The 21,727-nt window shown below is 44.9% G+C and overlaps 1 protein-coding gene across 1 annotated transcript in view; it reads left to right on the top strand.

Annotated features, from left to right (window-relative positions):
• vtg3 (vitellogenin 3, phosvitinless) overlaps nt 1–21,727 on the top strand; it is a 102,294-nt gene that overhangs the window by 43,665 nt on the left and 36,902 nt on the right. The window contains exons 14-22 of the mRNA XM_059647694.1: nt 2,834–2,958; nt 3,063–3,066; nt 4,500–4,549; nt 4,986–5,105; nt 7,721–7,910; nt 12,121–12,211; nt 12,356–12,541; nt 17,906–18,050; nt 18,135–18,354. Of these exons, the coding sequence (XP_059503677.1) occupies nt 2,834–2,958; nt 3,063–3,066; nt 4,500–4,549; nt 4,986–5,105; nt 7,721–7,910; nt 12,121–12,211; nt 12,356–12,541; nt 17,906–18,050; nt 18,135–18,354 (1,131 nt within the window). The remainder of the gene's footprint in view (nt 1–2,833; nt 2,959–3,062; nt 3,067–4,499; nt 4,550–4,985; nt 5,106–7,720; nt 7,911–12,120; nt 12,212–12,355; nt 12,542–17,905; nt 18,051–18,134; nt 18,355–21,727) is intronic.

Below are 21,727 nucleotides of genomic sequence, written 5' to 3'. Positions count from 1 at the left end.
AAGAACAGATTAGGGAGGCAGAGACAGGCTGGGCTGGTTTTGGGATGCAGTGGGTGGAGGGGAAGAGCTGGGCTGGTTTTGGGATGCGGTGGGGGAAGGGGAGATTTTGAAGCTGGTGAAGTCCACATTGATACCATTGGGCTGCAGGGTTCCCAAGCGGAATATGAGTTGCTGTTCCTGCAACCTTCGGGTGGCATCCTTGTGGCACTGCAGGAGGCCCATGATGGACATGTCATCTAAAGAATGGGAGGGGGAGTTGAAATGGTTCGCGACCGGGAGGTGCAGTTGTTTATTGCGAACCAAGCGGATGTGTTCTGCAAAGCAGTCCCCAAGTCTCCGCTTAGTTTCCCCAATGTAGAGGAAGCCACACCGAGTACAATAGATACAGTATACCACATTGGCAGATGTACAGGTGAACCTCTGCTTAATATGAAAAGTCATCTTGGGGCCTGGTGTCACAGACATAGGGAGGGAGTTCCTGGACCGAAGGGAGAAAATGGAGTCCAGACAGGTGGAGATGAGTTCAGTGGGGCAGGAACATGCTGAGACAATGGGTGGACCAAGGGCAGGCAGGTTTGTGGATTTTGGGAAGGAGATAGAAACAGGCCGTGCGGGCTTGGGGAATAATAAGGTTGGAGGCTGTAGATGGGAGGTCCCCTGAGGTGATGAGGTCATGGATGGTATTGGAGATGATGGTTTGGTGCTCTCCATTTTCTCCCCTTTGGTTATCTGGACTCCATTTTCTCCCCTTTGGTCCAGGAACTCCCTACCTACGTCCGTGACACCACCCACGCCCTCCACCTCCTCCAGAACTTCCAATTCCCTGGCACCCAACACCTCATTTTCACCATGGACGTCCAGTCCCTATACACCTATATTCCTCATGCAGATGGCCTTAAGGCCCACCGCTTCTTCCTGCCCCGCAGGCCCAACCAGTCCCCCTCCACAGACACCGTGATCCGCCTAGCCAAACTCGTCCTCACTCTCAACAACTTCTCTTTCGATTCCTCTCACTTCCTACAGACCAAGGGGGTGGCCATGGGCACCCGCATGGGCCCAAGCTATGCCTGCCTCTTTGTAGGTTACGTGGAACAGTCCCTCTTCCGCACCTACACAGGCCCCAAACCCCAACTCTTCCTCCGTTGCATTGATGAATGTATCGGCGCCGCCTCTTGCTCCCCAGAGGAGCTCGAACAGTTCATCCACTTCACCAACACCTTCCACCCCAACCTCAAGTTCACTTGGGCCATCTCCAACACATCCCTCACCTTCCTGGACCTCTCAGTCTCCATCTCAGGTAACCAGCTAGAAACTGATGTACATTTCAAGCTCACCGAATCCCTAGAATACACCTCCTCCCACCCACCATCCTGCAAAATTTCCATCCCCTATTCTCAATTCCTCCGTCTCCGCCACATCTGCTCCCAGGATGAGGCATTCCACTCCCGCACATCCCAGATGTCCACGTTCTTCAAGGACCGCAACTTTCCCCCCGCAGTGGTCAAGAACGCCCTTGACCACGTCTCCCACAACACATCCCTCACACCCAGCCCCCACCACAACTGCCCCAAGATGATCCCCCTCATTCTCACACAGCACCCACCAACCTCCAGATACAACGCATCTTCCGACACTTCCGCATTCTACGATCCGGCCCCACCATCCAAGACATTTTTCCATCCCCACCCTTGTCTGCCTTCCAGAGAGACCACTCTCTCCGTGACTCCCTTGTTCGCCCCACACTGCCCTCCAACCCCACCACACCCGGCACCTTCCCCTGCAACTGCAGGAAGTGCTACACTTGCCCCCACACCTCCTCCCTCAGCCCCAACCCAGGCCCCAAGATGACTTTTAAGCAGAGGTTCACCTGCACATCTGCCAATGTGGCGTACTGTATCCACTGTACCCGGTGTGGCTTCCTCTACATTGGGGAAACCAAGCGGAGACTTGGGGATTGCTTTGCAGAACACCTCCGCTCAGTTCACAATAAACAACTGCACCTCCCAGTCGCAAACCATTTTAACTCCCCCTCCCATTCTTCAGACGACATGTCCATCATGGGTCTCCTGCAGTGCCACAATGTTGCCACCCGAAGGTTGCAGGAACAGCAACTCATATTCCGCTTGGGAACCCTGCATCCCAATGGCATCAATGTGGACTTCACCAGCTTCAAAATGTCCCCTTCCCCCACCGCATCCCAAAACCAGCCCAGTTTGTCCCCTCCCCCCACTGCATCACACAACCAGCCCAGCTCATCCCCTCCCTACACTGCATCCCAAAACCGGCCCAGTCTGTCTCTGCCTCCCTAACTTGTTCCTCCTCCCACCCATCCATTCCTCCCACCTCAAGCCGCACCTCCATTTCCTACCTACTAACCTCATCCCACCTCCTTGACCTGTCCATCTTCCCTGGACTGACCTATCCCCTCCCTACCTCCCCACCTATACTCTCCTCTCCACCTATCTTCTTTGCTCTCCATCTTCGGTCCGCCTCCCCCTCTCTCCCTATTTATTCCAGAACCCTCTCCCCATTCCCCCTCTCTGATGAAGGGTCTAGGCCCGAAACTTCAGTTTTTGTGCTCCTGAGATGCTGTTTGGCCTGCTGTGTTCATCCAGCTTCACACTTTGTTATCTGGATTCTCCAGCATCTGCAGTTCTCATTATCTCTTATTCATTATTCATTCCACTTTAAGATGTTCTGTCAATGAGAGGCACTGTAAAAATTATAATATGTATATGTTATGGTATGATTTATTACGAAATGCAGGAATTTCTAATACTTGCTGATGGGGATATTGGCAATGCAACAATGACTGTTGGAAATATTCCTACAGATCAGCTTTTGGCTGGATTTGAAGCCAATATTTATTTCATGAAGAAGTCAGAGGGGATTCTGCCAACTTCAGCCATTGCCAACATCAAAGTTAAAGGGCTGGGAGTCTCCACAGATTTTCTGGAGGTAATTTAGCCAGGAATTACTGACAAGCAAGAGTAATTGCTGCATCTAGCTCATGCAATGTTGCAGTTTCTGAGCATAATAACTCTGTTCTTGTCTTTGTAAAGATCGGTATCCAAGCAGAGGGACAGTGGGGAACCTATCAATCCCTCAGGAAAGGAGCAAGGAGCAATAGCAATGAACACATTGTGAAGAAGGTTAGGATAATTCCTTTCTCCAAAACCCCTACCCCAACCCAACAACCTTTCTTTTCTTCCAAGCCCGAAGACCTTTGCTAGGGTATCTTTCTCAGGCATCTTGTCCATCATTCAGGTATTCAGGAGCTTGCACATTCTCCCTCTGTCTGCATGGGTTTCCAACGAGTGCTCTGGTTTCCTCTCACAGCCCAAAGATGTGCTGTTTAAATGGATTGGCTATGCTAAATTTCCCCAAGTGTCCAGGGTTGTACAGGCTAGGGGTGTTGGCCGTGGGAAATGCAGAACCACAGAAATGGGTCTGGGTGGGATGTTCTCCAGAGGGTCGGTGTGGACTTGATAGGCCAAATGACCTGTTTCCACACTGTAGGGATAGATGATATAAATGATTTTATTAGGTACGGCCCATAGTGTTAGATTCTGACAGGCTCTTTCACTAAGGTGGCCAATGCAGTCAAGCATAAACTTCCCACGATGTGGTCTCCACCCTCACATACTTTCCATAAAAGGATAAAAGCTGTTTGCTGATGAGCACCAAGAACCATCACTTGTGTTGTTCTTGCTGCACTTACACACGAAGGTTACCATCAAGGAGCCTCCTTCTCAACCTTGCCCCTTGCCTGAGGTGTGGCGACCCTCAGGTTAAGCTCTCTCTAATGAAACAACAGCCCTATGGACCTCTCAGTCAATAGCAATTTTACCTTATCTCACACACAAAGAGTTGTGAAGATTGCATGTCAATAATTTACCATATTTTTAGCTTTTTTTCACATAGGAAATTAATCCAATAACATTCTTTCAAAGAAGAGGAGGGGAAATTCTCCCATGTGTCCCAACTAATTTGTTCCCTTGACCAACATTGTGATTGAAAACACATGAAGCGGCCTTTAGAACATTGTTTCCATTTGCGGGAGCTTGCTGACCACAAATTGGTTGCAGTGTTTTCTTGAATGCAACAGTAACTGCATTTCAGAAGGACCTTATTAGTTATAGAGTCCTTTGGGATGACCTGAGATCACAAATGGTGCTGCAAAAAAGCAAGCCTTTCTTATTCCTCATAATTCCTGGCCTGACCTCAGTCTACATCAGACACTGGAGAGAAAATTGGTGTAACTCACCAAGTCAGCCTGAAAAATGGTGGGTTGTCTTCTAATAGCTGTGAATTTTGCTGTGTTTCGGAGGATACATTCACCACACCCAAGTTCCCAGCATGAAACTACATAAAGAGAGTGGCTGTCATTTTTAAGGATACATTGTTAGAATGTGATCTTCAAACTCAAGCCTTTTCTTTTTAAAATACAGCATCAATTGGTGCCTTCAGTAACATCATAATTCTCAATTGATTCCCAGGATACATGCACTCCAAGAAAGTCCCATCACTAGATGTCCTGAAAATCAAGGTACTCGCGACCCTTCTTCTTCAACTGCAGCCATCCAACTGGCCCAGATATTCCCCACGGTGCTGTCAGCTTCCAGGGTCTTGTCCTGGTGCCAGTGAAGAGTGGGTTGATTTATATCCAAGTGTGCCTGCAAGGAAATCTTGATGGTGTCAGTGACCCTATGTGGTTGTGCCCTGGTCCCAGTAGTTGCTGGACATCAAGCTCTAAAAGAATTATTTCCAAGTGATTGGAAACCTGTTACAGTACATGCCATGTATAGCACCACAATGCAGAGAGGAGCTCCAGTGTAAACTCCTCCTCGAAGCTCTCACCGAAATATTGACCTTTCAGTTCCCTTAGTTTGCCGAGAAACACAACACTCTCTAATTTTGTTTCAGATTTCTGGTGTGTATTCACAGTTTTCTCTTCTGATTTTTCTTTTTGTGTTGCCTTCCAGGTACCAGGTTGGAAACCAATCCCCACAAAAAAAGCCCTAGCAGTTGCCTACATCAAGTTGTTTGGCCAAGAGCTTGCTTTTGTTGAACTTGATCAAAATAATATACAAGAGGGCATTAAGGTATCAATTGCACTTTTGAATTGAACCGCACTAGTAAAGAGAGGCTTCAGATATTGGGATTGTTTTCATTGGAGCAGAGAAATTTAAGAGAAAATGTAAAACGTTTTTCCAACTTATTGTGAACATGGAAAGGCCATTTTTCTTTCGGTTGGAAAGTCGATGATGAGGAATTATCAGTTTTCAGTTAAGCACTGAGAGTGAGGAAAGACACTTGTTACAGCAGAACAATTTGATTAAATCTCAATGAATCTTTTAAAATAAATTAAACTATCAATTGGAAGCAAAATAAGTGATACAAGTAGAAGGTGTTGAAATGTTCTAAATGGATCCATTCATGATAATGAATGGACCTTCACTTGCCTGTTGATGAGATGTTGGCACCACTTGTAAGACGTGATCTATTGTTCTTTTTTGATTTCCCTTGAGATGGTGATGAGCCACTGGTGAAGGTACTCCCACTTTGCTGCTGAGAAGGGAACTTCAGGATTTGAAAACAATGAGGGAATTGGCTAGAACTGTGTATAACTTGTAGACAGTGCCACTTCCATGTACCTACTGCCCATGTCCTTCTGGATAATAGAGCTCATGGGTTTGGAAGGTGCTGCTGGAGGTTCTTTGTTGATTTACTGCCAAGCATCTTGTAGCCAGTACACTGCTGCCACTGTGCATTATGACTGGATGTAATGCTATAAGTGTATTAATTAAACTTTTTTTTTTCCTTATTCCTTCATGGGATGTGGATGTTATTAAATGATCAGGATTTTTACAGCATGTCCCTAATTGCTTAAAGGCCTGTTCTGAGTCAAATGCATTGCTGTGGGTCCGAAGTCATATGTAGGCCAGACCAGGTATGGATGGCAGGTTTTCTTCCTGAAAGGACTTTAGTGACCCCAGTTGAAATTTTTACAATAATCGTTATTAAATTCAAATTTCACCGTCTTGCCGTGGTGGGATTTGAACACATATTTCCAGAATATTAACCTGAAGTTCTGGATTATGAGTACAATGAGACCACCACTACCCCATGACCCCCTATGTAAATGGGGATTTGATGGTTTTAAACCCAACAATGAACTTGAGATAACATGATGTAGAGCTGGATGAACACAGCAGGCCAAGCAGCATCATAGGAGCAGGAAGGCTGACGTTTCGGGCCTAGACCCTTCATCAGAAAAACCGAAACGTCAACTCTCCTGCTCCTAAGATGCTGCATGGCCTGCTGAGTTCGTCCAGCTCTTCACCTTGTCATCTCAGATTCTCCACATCTGCAGCTCCTACTATCTCTGAATGAACTTGATAGAGTTAGTAGGAGGTCATCCCAATTACACAGGATTGTTGAGCACCCACATCTTTATGTGTTTGTCTCCAATTTCTATCTACTGTCTATGTGGAGTTTGCACATTCTCCCTGGGTCTGCGTGGGTTTCCTCCAGGTGCTCCGGTTTCCCCCCTACAGTCCAAAGATGTGCAGGCTAGGTGGATTGGCCATGCTAAATTGCCCATAGTGTTCAGGGATGCCTAGATTTGGTGGGTTATAGGGGGATGGGTCAAGGTGGGATGCTCTGAATGTCGGTGGGGCCTTGTTGGGCCAAAGAACCTGTTTTCACACTGTAGGGATTCTATGATTTATGGTCTAGAAAAATTGCTAATGTCCCAAAGTGGACTTTACCCAGCTACCTATCTTTAAGGTAGAGGTGGATAAATTCTTGTTAGGAAGGGGAATCAAAGTTTAGCAAATTTGGTGTGAATGTGAATTAGAAACACAATCAGATCAGTCATGATGTCACTGAACAGCAGAGCAGGCTTGAGGGGCTGAAAGGCCTGTTCATTTTTCTCTTTCATGTATCCCCAAGTGATATTATGACTGACTCTACTTCTTTGCAGGGAGATGGGTGTAAAGATCACTTACCAATTCCGAAGAAGGGTCACTGGACCGAAACATTGACTGCACAGATGCTGCCAGACCTGTTGAGTTTCTCCAGCTATTTCTGTTTTTCTTACTTACCACACCTTCACACTGCATGGCCAAAGTAAACATCCTTCCCTGATAGTAAAATGTGAGGCTGGATGAACACAGCAGGCCAAGCAGCATCTCAGGATGCTCCTGAGATGCTGCTTGGCCTGCTGTGTTCATCCAGCCTCACATTTTATTATCTTGGAATTCTCCAGCATCTGCAGTTCCCATTATCTCTAAACATCCTTCCCTCTCCTGTCCAAACTGAAATCCTTCTAGCACTGCCCCGGTACTATCAGGAAGTAAGCAGACTTCATCTCCCTCAGTCCATTCTGGATCTGAAATTCCGCAGGTGGAGTGACCTTCCAAGACAACATGTAAGGAGTGGATAGAGGTGCAACTTGCTTTGAGAAAGTCTGAAAGGAATTCCTGCTATTGAGCCTCCAGACCAGGAGAGTAGAGGTAAGGTAGAACTCCAGTCACAATTAGATTGAGAGGCAGTACATGTCCACTGACCTAGATTTGTTGCAATATTCCTTCAACTTGTGGATTTTGCCAGGTTACCATGAGATAATGTGAGAAAGTGGTGCAATTCCATGATGTAGGTCAGGACAACCTAGCACTACAACTTAGCTGTGTTTCGTTCCTCTTGTTTCACTCAGCTCCTCAGCAACCAAGGGAGAATGGACAACCTCGTAAAGAAACTAGTAAACCAGCTTCAGCGAGGAATCACAACTCAATGGACCAAACCCTTATTGGCAACAGAGATCCGACATATTGTGCCAACATCACTTGGATTGCCAATGGAGCTAGCTTTTTATTACACTATTGTGTCGGCAGTTACAGCGCAAGGTAAGGGTTTAATACCTGAAGTACTGTATTCAGTTTTGATCTCTTTGAGGAAGGATGTGATTACATTGGAGATCGTACAGGGATGTTCACTAGATTAATTCCAGAGATGAAAGGCTTGTCTCAAGATGAAAGATTGAGCAGTTCATACTTGTACTTGCTAGAATTTGGTTAATTCTGTCAAAAGACTTTCACCCAAAATCTTAGCCAGTCCTTTTTCCTAATTCCAACTTTGAATGTATTTCCAATTTTTCGATGGTTTAGTGTATAATTCTAGCATTTGCAGTTTAATATGGCAAAACCAATTCACTTAAATAACACAAGAACAGGTATTGCAGGCAATACTCAGCAGATCAGCCAACATCACTAAGAAGAAAAGATAACAAAGCTGGATGAACACAGCAGGCCAAGCAGCATCTTAGGAGCACAAAAGCTGATGTTTCGGGCCAAAACCCTTCATCAGAGAGGGGGATGGAGAGAGGATTCTGAAGTAAATAGGGAGAGAGGGGGAGGTGGACTGAAGATGGATAGAGGAGAAGATAAGTGGAGAGGAGAGTATAGGTGGGGAGGTAGGGAGGGGAGAGGTCAGTCCGAGGAGGGCGGACAGGTCAAGGGGGCAGGATGAGGTTAGTAGGTAGGAAATGGAGGTGCGGCTTGAGGTGGGAGGAAGGGATGGGTGAGAGGAAGGACAGGTTAGGGAGGTGGAGACGAGCTGGGCTGGTTTTGGGATACAGTGGTGGAAGGCAAGATTTTGAAGCTTGTGAAATCCACATTGATCCCATTGGGCTGCAGCGTTCCCAAGCAGAATATGAGTTGCTGTTCCTGCAACCTTCGGGTGGCATCATTGTGGCAATGCAGGAGGCCCATGATGGACATGTTGTGAGTGAGTTTTGAGAAGATTTGTAGCTCAGGTTGAGGTTCTGGATGTGGGTTTGCTCGCTGAGCTGAAAGGTTCGTTTTCAGACGTTTCATCACCATTCTAGGTAACATCCATCAGTGAGCCTCCGACGAAGCGCTGGTCTTATGTCCCGCTTTCTATTTATCTGTTCAGGTTTCCTTGGGTTGGTGATGTCATTTCCTGCGTTGGTGATGTCATTTCCTGTTCTTTTTCTCAGAGGATGGTAGATTGGCTCCAAATCAATGTGTTTGTTGATGGAGTTCCAGTTGGAATGCCATGCTTCTAGGAATTCTCGTGCTTGTCTCTGTTTGGCTTGTCCTAGGATGGGTGTGTTGTCCCAATCAAAATGGTGTCCTTCCTCATTTGTATGTAAGGATACAAGTGACAGTGGGTCATGTTGTTTTGTGGCTAGTTGATGTTCATGTATCCTGGTGGCTAGCTTTCTGCCCGTTTGTCCAATGTAGTGTTTGTCACAGTTCTTGCAAGGTATTTTGTAAATGACGTTTGTTTTGTTTGTTGTCTGTATAGGGTCTTTTAAGTTCATTAGCTGCTGTTTTAGTGTGTTGGTGGGTTTGTGGGCTACCATGATGCCAAGAGGACTGAGTAGTCTGGCAGTCATTTCAGAAATGTCTTTGATGTAGGCAAGAGTGGTAATGGTTTCTGAGCCCATTTTGTCTGTTTGTTTGGGTTTGTTGCTGAGGAATCGGCGGACTGTGTTCATTGGGTACCCATTCTTTTTGAATACACTGTATAGGTGATTTTCCTCTGCTCTGCGTAGTTCCTCTGTGCTGCAGTGTGTGGTGGCTCGTTGGAATAATGTTCTAATGCAGCTTCGTTTGTGGGTGTTGGGATGGTTGCTCCTGTAGTTCTGTATTTGGTCCGTACGTGTTGTTTTCCTGTAGACGCTGGTTTGAAGTTCCCCGTTGGCTGTTCGCTCTACTGTGACATCTAGGAATGGCAGTTTGTTGGTGTTTTCCTCCTGTTTTGTGAATGTTATGCCAGTAAGGGTATTAAAAACAAAGAGGAAACCTTCAAGACCATCAATAATACCCTTACTGGCATAACATTCACAAAACAGGAGGAAAACACCAACAAACTGCCATTCCTAGATGTCACAGTAGAGCGAACAGCCAATGGGGAACTTCAAACCAGCGTCTACAGGAAAACAACACATACGGACCAAATACTGAACTACAGGAGCAACCATCCCAACACCCACAAACGAAGCTGCATTAGAACATTATTCCAACGAGCCACCACACACTGCAGCACAGAGGAACTACGCAGAGCAGAAGAAAATCACCTATACAGCGTATTCAAAAAGAATGGATACCCTACGAACACAGTCCACTGATTGCTCAGCAATAAACCCAAACAAACAGACAAAACGGGCTCAGAAACCATAACCACTCTCCCCTACATCAAAGACATTTCTGAAATGACTGCCAGACTACTCGGACCTCTTGGCATCAGGGTAGCCCACAAACCCACCAACACACTAAAACAGCAGCTAATGAATTTAAAAGACCATATACAGACAACAAACAAAACAAACGTCATTTACAAAATACCTTGCAAGAACTGTGACAAACACTACATTGGACAAACGGGCAGAAAGCTAGCCACCAGGATACATGAACATCAACTAGCCACAAAATGACATGACCCACTGTCACTCGTATCCTTACATACAGATGAGGAAGGACACCACTTTGATTGGGACAACACATCCATCTTAAGACAAGCCAAACAGAGACATGCACGAGAATTCCTAGAAGCATGGCATTCCAACCGGAACTCCATCAACAAACACATCGATTTGCAGCCCATCTACCACCCTCTGAGAAAAGGAACAGGAAATGACATCACCAACCCAAGGAAACCTGAACAGATAAATAGAAAGCGGGACATAAGACCAGCGCTTCGTCGGAGGCTCACTGATGATGTTACCTAGAATGGTGACGAAACGTCTGAAAACTAACCTTCCAGCTCAGCCAGCAAACTCACATCCATGGACATGTTGTCTAAGGAATGGGAGGGGCAGTTAAAATGGTTCACGACTGGGTCCGCTCCACACTCCCCTACAACCCCACCACACCCGGCACCTTCCCCTGCAACTGCAGGAAGTGCTACACGTGCCCCCACACCTCCTCCCCTCACCCCCATCCCAGGCCCCAAGATGACTTTCCACATCAAGCAGATGTTCACCTGCACACATCTGCCAATGTGGTATACTGCATCTGCTGTTGTCGTTGTGGCCTCCTCTACATCGGGGAAACCAAGCAAAAGCTTGGGGACCGCTTTGCAGAACACCTCCGCTTGGTTCGCTATAAACAACTGCACCTCCCAGTCGTGAACCATTTTAACTGCCCCTCCCATTCCTTAGACGACATGTCCATCCTGGGCCTCCTGCAGTGCCATAATGATGCCACCCGAAGGTTGCAGGAACAGCAACTCATATTCCGCTTGGGAGCCCTGCAGCCCAATGGTATCAATGTGGATTTCACAAGCTTCAAAATCTCTCCCTCCCCCACTGCATCCCAAAACCAGCCCAGCTCACCCCTGCCTCCCTAACCTGTTCTTCCTCTCCCTATCCCCTCCTCCAACCTCAAACTGCACCTCCATTTCCTACCTACTAACCTCGGCCCTCCCCCTTGACCTGTCTGTCCTCCCCGGACTGACCTATCCCCTCCCTACTTCATCACCTATACTCTCCCCTCCACCTATCTTCTCCTCTATCCATCTTGGCCCGCCTCCCCCCATCTCCCTATTTATTTCAGAACCCTCTCCCCATCCCCCTTTTCTGATGAAGGGCATCGGCCCAAAACACTAGCTTTTGTGCTCCTGAGATGCTGCTTGGCCTGCTGTGTTCATCCAGCTCCACACTTTGTTATCTTGGATTCTCCAGCACCTGCAGTTCCCATTATCTCTCGTTGGTAAGAAGAAAGTAGGGTAATATTTTGAGTAAACATCAAAAGACCTGCAGATGCTGCAAATCCGAAACAAAGACAGCAGTTGCTGGAAAAGATCAGGTCTGGCAGCATCCGTGAAGAGAAATGAAAGTTAACATTTCAGCTCTTGTGACTCTTCCTCAGAATGCTGAGCTTTTCCAGCAACTTCTGTCGTTGCTAATGTTTTGAGTCCAGTAACTCCTCAGTTCTCAAAACATTAAATCTGCTTTCTTCCCACAGATACTGCCTGACCTGATGAGTTTAGCGAGCAATTTCAGTTTTATTTCAGATCTCCAGCATCTGCAGTTCATTATTTTGTTTCACTAATTTTTTGTTTTGTTTCCTAAATGAATTCTTCCAACAGCCAAAGTGAAGTTCAATCCTGCCCCTTCCAATTTTACAATGGTTCAGCTCCTGAACACCACCATTCAGACTGATGTTCAAATTACACCAAGGTATTTGTTTCCCACAGTTATGAATGAACTGCCTGAGTGAAGGCAAAAAACATTTTTCATCTACAAATTTGTGTTCGCCTAGTCTCTGGCGGTTTTCTATGGTATTGCTTCTGAGAGCTTTCTTTTTGTGATTTTTCTCTCCAGTTCTGTCAAAGACGTCATCGCCATCATGGGAATAAACACCCCTCTGATACAAACTGGAGTAGAAGTGCAATTGAAGACAAGCACTGTTCTCCCTGTGAACTTCACTGCGAGAGTGAACTTAAGGAAGAGTAACGTCAAAATTGAATCACCCCCACTGAAACAGGAAGATGAGCTGTTCTCTGCTAGGTAACAGAAATCCTAACCTATTTCCACATGTTTTTAATGTCCGTTTTTCTGGTCTACGATGCCTATGACTATTTGCATTTTAGGGTATGAGTGAGAATGCAATCTTTTTATTAACTGGCACCTACAGGACATTGCCTTTTTAAGATCTTAGCAAAAATTTGTAGCTTGGGTTGTTAATGCAGTTGTTTTGTTAGCTCTCTGAGCTATTTGAAGCCAACAGTAAACAGGACTAAAATGATATACAGAACCCCATGCAGTGAATTTTAAACATTACATTAGACAAACTGGGAGGAAACTGATGACCAGGATACATGAGAACAAGCGGCAGCAAAAAGACACAATCAATATTCACTTGTCTTGATACACACAGACAATGAGGGCCATCAGCTCAACTGGGACAAAGTGACTACAGTGGGACAAGTGAATGACAGACATGCAAGGGAATTTCTGGAGGCCTGGTTCTAAATATGGGACTCCATTAAAATACACAAAGAGATAGACCCTGGATACAGACTGTTGCTGAAAAACAGAACCAGAAGTCAAAGACCCACCACACCAGAGGATCATATGAATTCAGAATGGAGCAGAACACCAATGCAACGATTAATGGTAGCACTGATGATATTACCTAGAATGGTAATGAGACGTCTGTACACCATACAACAAACAGCTCAGCGAGCTAATGAACAACTCCAGGATTATGCTGGTTGATCAAATTAATTATGGTGAGCGGACAGGTAAGTGGAGCTGAGTCCATGAAAACATCAGCCATGATCTTCTTGAATGGCAGAGCAGGATTGATGGGCCGGATGGCCTACTCCTGCTCCTGTTCCTTATTATGTTCTTATTAAATATTCCGATCGATCAAGGGGTCCACATAATCAATATAAAAACAGCACTAAGTAGTTAACACATAATGCAGCATTTACCCATCACTGTTAAACTTTATTTACAGCAAAAAAATTAAATTATATTGCACCTTTGCCTTAAATAAAACTTGCCAGCAGAGAGCATTCTCACTCATATCCTCAACTGACAACTTGTACATAGCAGAGATTGAGGTAATATAATAAACCTCTAGTATTTCAGGTGTATAATTTTTGCTGATTTATCAAGAGTGCCAGTTAAAACAAAATTTGCTGTTAACAGTAACGTTAGAATGCTGAAATAGCGCCAAACCACTGCACAGGAATGTAATTACATTGTAGTTTTCAATGAACCAGAGGATAATTATTCTCTCAAAATATGCAGTTTTGGTTACCACACTATAGGAAGGACCAGGAGGCTTTGAAGAGGGTGAAAAAGAGGTTTACCAGGATATTATCAGAGATAATGGGAACTGCAGATGCTGGAGAATTCCAAGATAATAAAATGTGAGGCTGGATGAACACAGCAGGCCAAGCAGCATCTCAGGAGCACAAAAGCTGACGTCAGCTTTTGTGCTCCTGAGATGCTGCTTGGCCTGCTGTGTTCATCCAGCCTCACATTTTATTATCTTTACCAGGATATTGCCTGGTTTGGAGTGTTCTAGCTATAAGGAGAGATTGGACAAACTTGGATTGTTTTCGCTAGAAGTACATAAAATCACAAAAGGCTTGGATAGGATAGGTAGCCAGAATATTTTGCCCAGGGGTACAGGTTTAAGAGGGGGGAGGGGGAATTTTTAAACGAGATATGCTAGATAATTTTTCTTTACACAGAAGGTGGTAGGTACCTGGAAGGGATGGTGATGGCAGCAGATACATTAGCAAAGTTTAAGGAGCATTTAGATAGATATGTGGGTAGGCAGGGAATAGAGGAATATTGACCATGTACAAGCAGATGGGATTAGTTTAGAATGGCACCATGGTCAGTACAGACATGATGGGCCAAAGGGCCTGCTCCTGTGCTGTACTATTCTGCGTATGTTCTAAAAGGGTTCGTGAATCTGTGGAATTCATTATCCCAGAGTGTGGGATGGAGGTTCTGACATTGAGCACCTGAAGCCCTGTCCCCTTATTTGAGAAGGCTGTTCAGAGATGGTTCACTAGGTTAATTCCAAAGATGGAAGGCTTGTCTTATAAGAAGAGACTGAGCAGTTTAGGCTTAAACTCAAGGAGATTTAATTGAGGTATATATGATTCTCAAGGAGATTGACAAGTTAGACGTAGAGAGGATGTTTCCCTTGTGGAACAATCCAGAATGAGAGGTCATAGTTCTGGGATAAGGGGCAGGAAATTTTAAACAGAGATGAGGAGGAATTACTTCTCGCATAAGGTCATGAATCTGTGGAATTCACCACCCCAGTGTGTGGTGGAAACTGGGATATTGAGTAAACTTAAGGAGGAGTTAGAGTTTTAATTAGTAACAGGCTGAGAGTTAATGAGAATAGACAGAATAGTGGAGTCAAGGCCAAGATGAGATTAGCCACGATTGTATTGAATGGTGTAGCAGGATCAAGGGGCTGAATGGCCAACTCCTGCACCTAGTTTTAAGATTTAGCAGGATATATGAGGGTGGTGGCTAAACAAATGCTGAAGTAAACAGTGGATGCAGGCCATTCAGTCCCTTGAGTCGGCTACCCCATTTAATAAGATCTGTGATCTCAAAGCCACATTCTCATCTCCCACTGAAAACCTCTTCGCTTGCCAAGAATCTCTCCACGACTGCCATAAAAATCTTCAAAGGCAACTTTAACAACTTTGTCAAGAAAACAGTGTCAAAGACTCATGACCTACCAGATGTTTGACCAAAGAGGCATGTTTTAAGCAGCATCTTAAATGGAAAGAAGGAAGCAGAGAGCATTCAGAAGTGAATTCCAACGTTTAAGTCCTTGTTGGCTACAGCTTGCCAATGATAGGATGAAGAAAGTTCAGGACACACAAGAGTGAGCACTAGAAGAAAGCAGAATCTTCAAGGAGTAAAGGCATTTGATAGATTGAGAAACAAAGATCATAAAATCCCTGAAGCATGGAAGCAGGCCATGCAGCCCATCAAGCCCTCACTCAATGCCATCCAGACCCATTTCCCCTACTCTGTCTCTGTAACCCCATATTTTCCATTGCTAATCCAAGTAACCTGTACATCCTTGGACTGTGGGAGGAAAACAGAGCATCCAGACAAAACCCACATGGACACATAGGGAGAACATGCAGTCTCCACACAGATATTCACCCAAGGCTGGAATCAAACATGGGTCCCTGGTGCTATGAGGCAACAGTGCCAACCACCGTGCCACCATACAGTTACAACTTGAGGCTTTCAAGACGCTGTCTTCTTGACAAAGTTGTTAAAGCCGTCTTTGAAGATTTTTTACGGTAGCCGTGGAGAGATTCTTGGCAAGCAAACAGGTTTTCAGTGGGAGATGAGAAATGAAATACAGGCCAACAAACATATTGGTGGAATGGGGTTTTTAGAATATAAGAGTGAGAATTTTAGATGAGCGCGTGTTGAAAGTTAGAAGGCCAGCCAAGGGAACATTGGAATAATTGAAACATTATGCAGTATTCTGAATCAACAATAAAATCCACAAAGAAGAAAGAAAGTCAGGATGGATTAGATAGGTACTAACGCTATTGTTTCACTTTGAGTTTCAGGAAAGCACAGACTGAAGGTCTGATAGTAGCAGATTCGATAGCAGTTTTCAAAAGAGAAGTAGGTAAATACTTGAAATAGAAACAATTGGATGCAATGCCAAGCAGACAAGGGGCCAATTAGATAATCAGCACAGACACAATTTGTTGGTTGACTTGTATGCTGTAAAATGCTACAATTCTCAATCAAGAAGCCTGAAGGAACACAGAGAGAAAAAAACTTGCTCATGTACAGCCCCTTTCATGGCTTTAAGATGACCTAAATCAGTTGAGAGCCAATTTGTACTTTTGAAGCATGGGCAGTTTTACAATGGAGGATAACATGAGGGTAGGCATCTGGAAGTGACATTCTATAGAGTACTGGATTGTTGACAGCCACTTGCTCTTATTTGCATTTTGCTTCATTCACTAAAATTAACGATCAAAACATGACCTGCTCAGATTATGGTGTGGAGTGATACAATGGATTTCCACACATGAGTATTCCTGAAAACTGTGGGATCAAAACAGATGAGTCTGGAGGTAACAAAAGCACAAAAATTTAGTTCATGGCGTTAAAGTCACCTTTTAAAGCATCAGGTCATAAAAAGTGACATTGCTAGATGGACAAAGTGTGGAGCTGGATGGTCACAGCAGGCCAAACAGCATCTCAGGAGCACAAAAGCTGACATTTCGGGCCTAGACCTTTCATCAGGGAGGTGATCATCATATGATGAAGGGTCTACGCCCGAAACGTCAGCTTTTGTGCTCCTGAGCTGCTTGGCCTGCTGTGTTCATCCAGCTCCACGCTTTATTATCTCGGATTCTCCAGCATCTGCAGTTCCCATTATCATTGCCAGATGGACAAATTGCTTTCCAACCAGGTAAGTATCTTTTTTACTATGTTGTTTACTCTTATTTTTCAGGAATTACAGCAGCTAGTTGCAATCTCCAAGTGAAAGCAATGCAATCTCGGTGTTATTCCGTGAGGATGAGGGGTAAAATATAGCTGGGATTCAAGAGATTTTTTCTGAATTCACTCAAGAGGGCTAGTTTAACGTTCCGTCAGATTGACGAGCCTGCAACGGTACAGCACTCCCGCTGTGGTGCACAAAATTAGAATTGCATTTTGGAATTAGAACTAGATTTTCTGGCGCTCAAGCAGAGGAAGACATGAGTACATAAGTCACAATTCTGTGGCACCAGCTTGGTAACAAAACCAGAATCACAAAAAGTACAACGGGGTTGGGGAGGGTGCTGGTGGTGGCAGGGTGGTGCAGTGGCTCAGTCCTTAGCACAGCCACCTCACCACACCAGGGACATAGGTTCAATTCTAGCCTCAGGCAACTGTCTGTGTGGAGTCTGCACATTCTCCCTGTGTCTGCATGAGTTTCCTCCAGGTGCTCCCATTTCCTCCCACAGTGCAAAGATGTGAAGGTTGGGTGGATTAGCCACACTAAATTGCCCATAGCGTTCAGGAATGTGTAGATTGGGTGGGTTATAGCAGGATGGCCCTGGGTAGGATTCTCTGAGGGTCAGTGTGGACTTGTTGGGCCAAAGGGCCCATTTCCACACTGTAGGGATTTTATGAAAATAAAGGAAAATTGAAAAATATCCAGATCTCAATGTCTAAGGGAGTGTCAGCCTAAATGTCAAGTTCAAGTCTGTGTTATGAGAGTGTGTGCCCTCCAGCTTCTGACAGGGGTTAGACCAATGAGCCATTGCTTACACAGAGGAGATTAGCAGATGGACTTGACAAGAAGCAAGTTTGATGACACCATTGCCCTATGTTTCTGTTTTTACATCTAAATAGGTCACGGGCTTTTGCCTTCTCAAGAAATATTGAAGACTTGTCCTCAGCGAAAGTCACTCCACTGCTATTGAGCGGAGAGTTCAGAATGATGTACAGAGAATTGAATTTGGCAAAGAATTCAACAGCAGATAAGCAGAGAGTGATGGTAAGGAAAAAGACCCTCCAGTTGTTTTCTCCTTGGTTCAGCTGTGGAGGGCGTCAATGGTTTTAAATTGTGGTTGCCTTGCAGGAGAAGGTATTGCCTCTTGCTATACCACAGGGATCTGTGTGCTCGGCTGAAGATACACCAGACGTCCCAATTCCAACAGTCCGCCAGGCTTGTGCAAAGTTCAGCACATTCGGAGTTCAAGTTTGCTACAAGACTAGCTCTGAAAATGCTGCCTTCACCAGCAACTCGCCATTGTACAGAATCATCGGTGATAAATCGATTGTTGTGACGGTCAAACCAGGTAAAGGCAATCACGAAAAGAAAAGAACTTGCATTTACAAAGCTCCTTTCACTATGTCAAGATATCCTAATGCCCTTCAAAGTAGATAAAATGCAGTGTTAGTGTCAATCTCCTTTCCCTCTGGGTGAAAATGGTTGCAGGGAGATAGGAAAAAGGCAAGTGATTTGCAATGAGTGATAGAACCCAGTTCTAACCCATCTGCAACATGGTCTGCTGTGTTGATATCTTTCATGCGATGTTCAACAAGTGGCAGATTTGATGTAAATCTATTGCCCAATAATGGTGCTTCACTTCACTATAAACATTCTATCCTTTTCCTGTTCTGGGCTCCAAACCCCCATCCCTGACTTCTGAAATTTCTGAAGAAGGGTCTAGACACGAAACGTCAGCTTTCCTGCTCCTCTGATGCTGCTTGGCCTGCTGTGTTCTTCCAGCTCTACACCTTGTGACCTCTAAATATTCAGTTTCTGTGTTTCCTACTGGCTCTGTGATTCTGCCCACTAACCTGTATCTATGCTGTTAATTCATTTACTTTGTACCCAAAACTATGGGCAATCAAGTAAAGAGCCTATTTTGTCTATTGGGTATTTTCTCCCTCCCTTTGAACCTATTTACTGCCAATTGTCTATGTTTTTACTCGCCGTCCCTTCCTGTTCCATCTTGAGTGTCATTACCCAAATATCTGCCCTGTAATGCTTTGTAAGTCTGCATATAAAGCGAACCATTGAGGCAGACAGCATGGAAACAGGCCCTTCAGTCCAACTTGTCCATCCTGACCAGATTTCTCAAATTAAACTAGTCCCATTTGCCTGTGTTTGGCCTACATCCCTGTAAACCTTTCCTTTCCATGTACTTGTCCAAATATCTTTTCCGTGTTGTAACTGTACCAACCTCTACTACTTCCTCTGGATGTGCTTTCCACACAAGTGTGAAAAAGTTGCCCCTCAGGTCCCTTTTAAATCATTCCCCTCTCACTTTGAACCAATGCCCTCTAGCTTTGAACTTCCCTACCTCAGGGTAAAAAAACTTTTGCTGTTTACCTTATCTCTTCCTCTCATGATTTTATAAATCTTTATGAGGAAACCTCTCAGCCTGCTATGCTCCAGGGAACAAAAGCCCCAACCTCTCCAGCCTGCCCCCATAACTCAAGTCCCAGTAACATTCTTGTAAAGCATTTCTGCACCCTTTCCAATTTAATAAAATCCTTCCTCTAGCAGGGCAACCAGAACTGTATGCAATGCTCCAAAAGTGACCTAAACTATGTTCTGTACAGCTGTAGCATGATGTCCCAACTACTGCACTCAGTGTTCTGATTTATGAAAGCGAGTGTGCCAAATGCCTTTATGACTACAATAAACACCGTGTGGAGCTAAAGGAACACAGCAGGTCAGACAGCATCAAGGGAGCCGGAAAGTCGCTGTTTCAAGTCAGGACCCTCCTTCAGGTGTCTACCACTTCCTCTGGCAGTGCGGTCCACATAAGTGTGAAAATGTGGTGCTCAGGCCCCTTTTAAATCTTTCCAGATGAAAGAGTCCGGACGAAGGGTGCTGACCTGAAACATCAACTTTCCTGCTCCTCTGATGCTGCCTGGCCTGCTGTGTTCCTCCAGCTCCACGCTGTGTTGACTCTGACTCCAGCATCTGCAGTTCTTGCTCTCTCTGCCTTCTTCACCACCCTGTCTACCTGTGACGTCATTTTTATGGGACTACGTACCTGAACCCTGACAGCCCCTCTGCTCAACAACACTTTCCAGAGCCCTACCATTAACTGTGTAAGTCCTGCCCTGTTTTCCCAAAATGTGACACCCACATTTATCCAAGATAAATTCTATCTGCCACTCTTTAGTTCATTGGCCCATCTGATCAAGATCCTGTTGCACTGTGCAATAACTGTCCACTATACTACCAATTTTAGTGTCATCTGAAAACTTAATAACCATGCTTGCTGTATTCTCATCTAAATCATTTATATGATGACAAGAAGTGGACCCAGCACCAATTCCTGCAGGACACCACTGGTTATAGGCCTCCAGTGCAAGAAACCACCCTCTATCTTCTACCATCAAGCCAATTTTGTATCCAGTTGGCTAGCTCTACCTGTATTCCATGTGAACTAATTTTATTAACTAGTCTACCATGTGGAACCTTGTTGAAGGCCTAACAAAAGTTCATGATGTCAACTTCTACCACTGTGCCCTCATCTACTTGGTCATGTCCTCAAAAAACTTAAACAAGTTTGTTTCCCATACATAAAGCCATATTGACTATCCCTTATCAGTCCTTGCCTACACAAATGCACGTAAGTCCTGTCTCTCAGAACCCTCTCCAACAACTTACTCACTGTTCATCACCAGGTTATAGTCCAACAGGTTTATTTAAAATCAGAGATAACGGGAACTGCAGATGCTGGAGAATCCGAAATAACAAAGTGTGGAGCTGGATGAACACAGCAGGCCAAGCAACATCTCAGGAGCACAAAAGCTGACGTTTCGGGCCTACACGCAAAACGTCAGCTTTTGTGCTCCTGAGATGCTGCTTGGCCTGCTGTGTTCATCCAGCCCCACACTTTGTCATCTAAAATCACAAGCTTTCATAAAGCTACTCCTTCATTAGGTGAAGTGGAGAGAAGCACACATCTACAGAATAACAAATCTTTGCAGGTGGATTATTTGTAATTATCTCTCTCTGCCTTAATTAATTGGTTCATAGGCCATCCCTTCACTTTTTATTCAGCTGTTGACGCTTTACTCACACTGCCTGACACTTTTGATCACCTGGAAAGAATTTGTTGTTCAATCTAAATAAAAAATCAGAAGTTGCTGGAAAAGCACAGCAAGTCTGGCAGCATCTGTGAAGAAAAGATCCAAGACCCCAAAACACAGCTCCCAGGTGAAGCAACACTTCACCTGCACTTCCCAGAATCTAGTCTACTGCATTTGCTGCTCCCAATGTGGTCTCCTCTACACTGGGGAAACGAAATGTAGACTAGGTGACCGCTTTGTAGGGCATCTACATTTTGCTCACAAAAAAAACCTTGAGCTTCCAGTTGCCTGCCAACTTACACTCACGCTTCACCCTGTTCTCTGGCCAACATCTCTGTCTCTGGCTTGCTGTAGTGTTCCAGTGAAACTTAGCACAAGCTGAAAGAACAACACCTCATTTTCCACTTGGGGACCCTACAGCCCTCAGGACTCCATATCGAGCTCAATAATTTTAAGGCCTAAATTCTTCCATGTCCCAGCCCCCTAACCACACACCAGACCTTGTTACCATTTAGCCCGCCATTACACAATACAATCTAGCAAATTCTGTGTTTGTGTTCTTATTCAACCAGTCAACTCTCCACTTCACATTATTTGTAGTTCTCTGTTGAC

The sequence above is a fragment of the Stegostoma tigrinum genome, chromosome 8 (assembly GCF_030684315.1).
Source record: "Stegostoma tigrinum isolate sSteTig4 chromosome 8, sSteTig4.hap1, whole genome shotgun sequence".
NCBI classification, from domain to species: domain Eukaryota; kingdom Metazoa; phylum Chordata; class Chondrichthyes; order Orectolobiformes; family Stegostomatidae; genus Stegostoma; species Stegostoma tigrinum.
The sequence above is the reverse complement of the archived record's forward strand: the minus strand, read 5'-3'. Positions and strand labels throughout refer to the sequence as shown.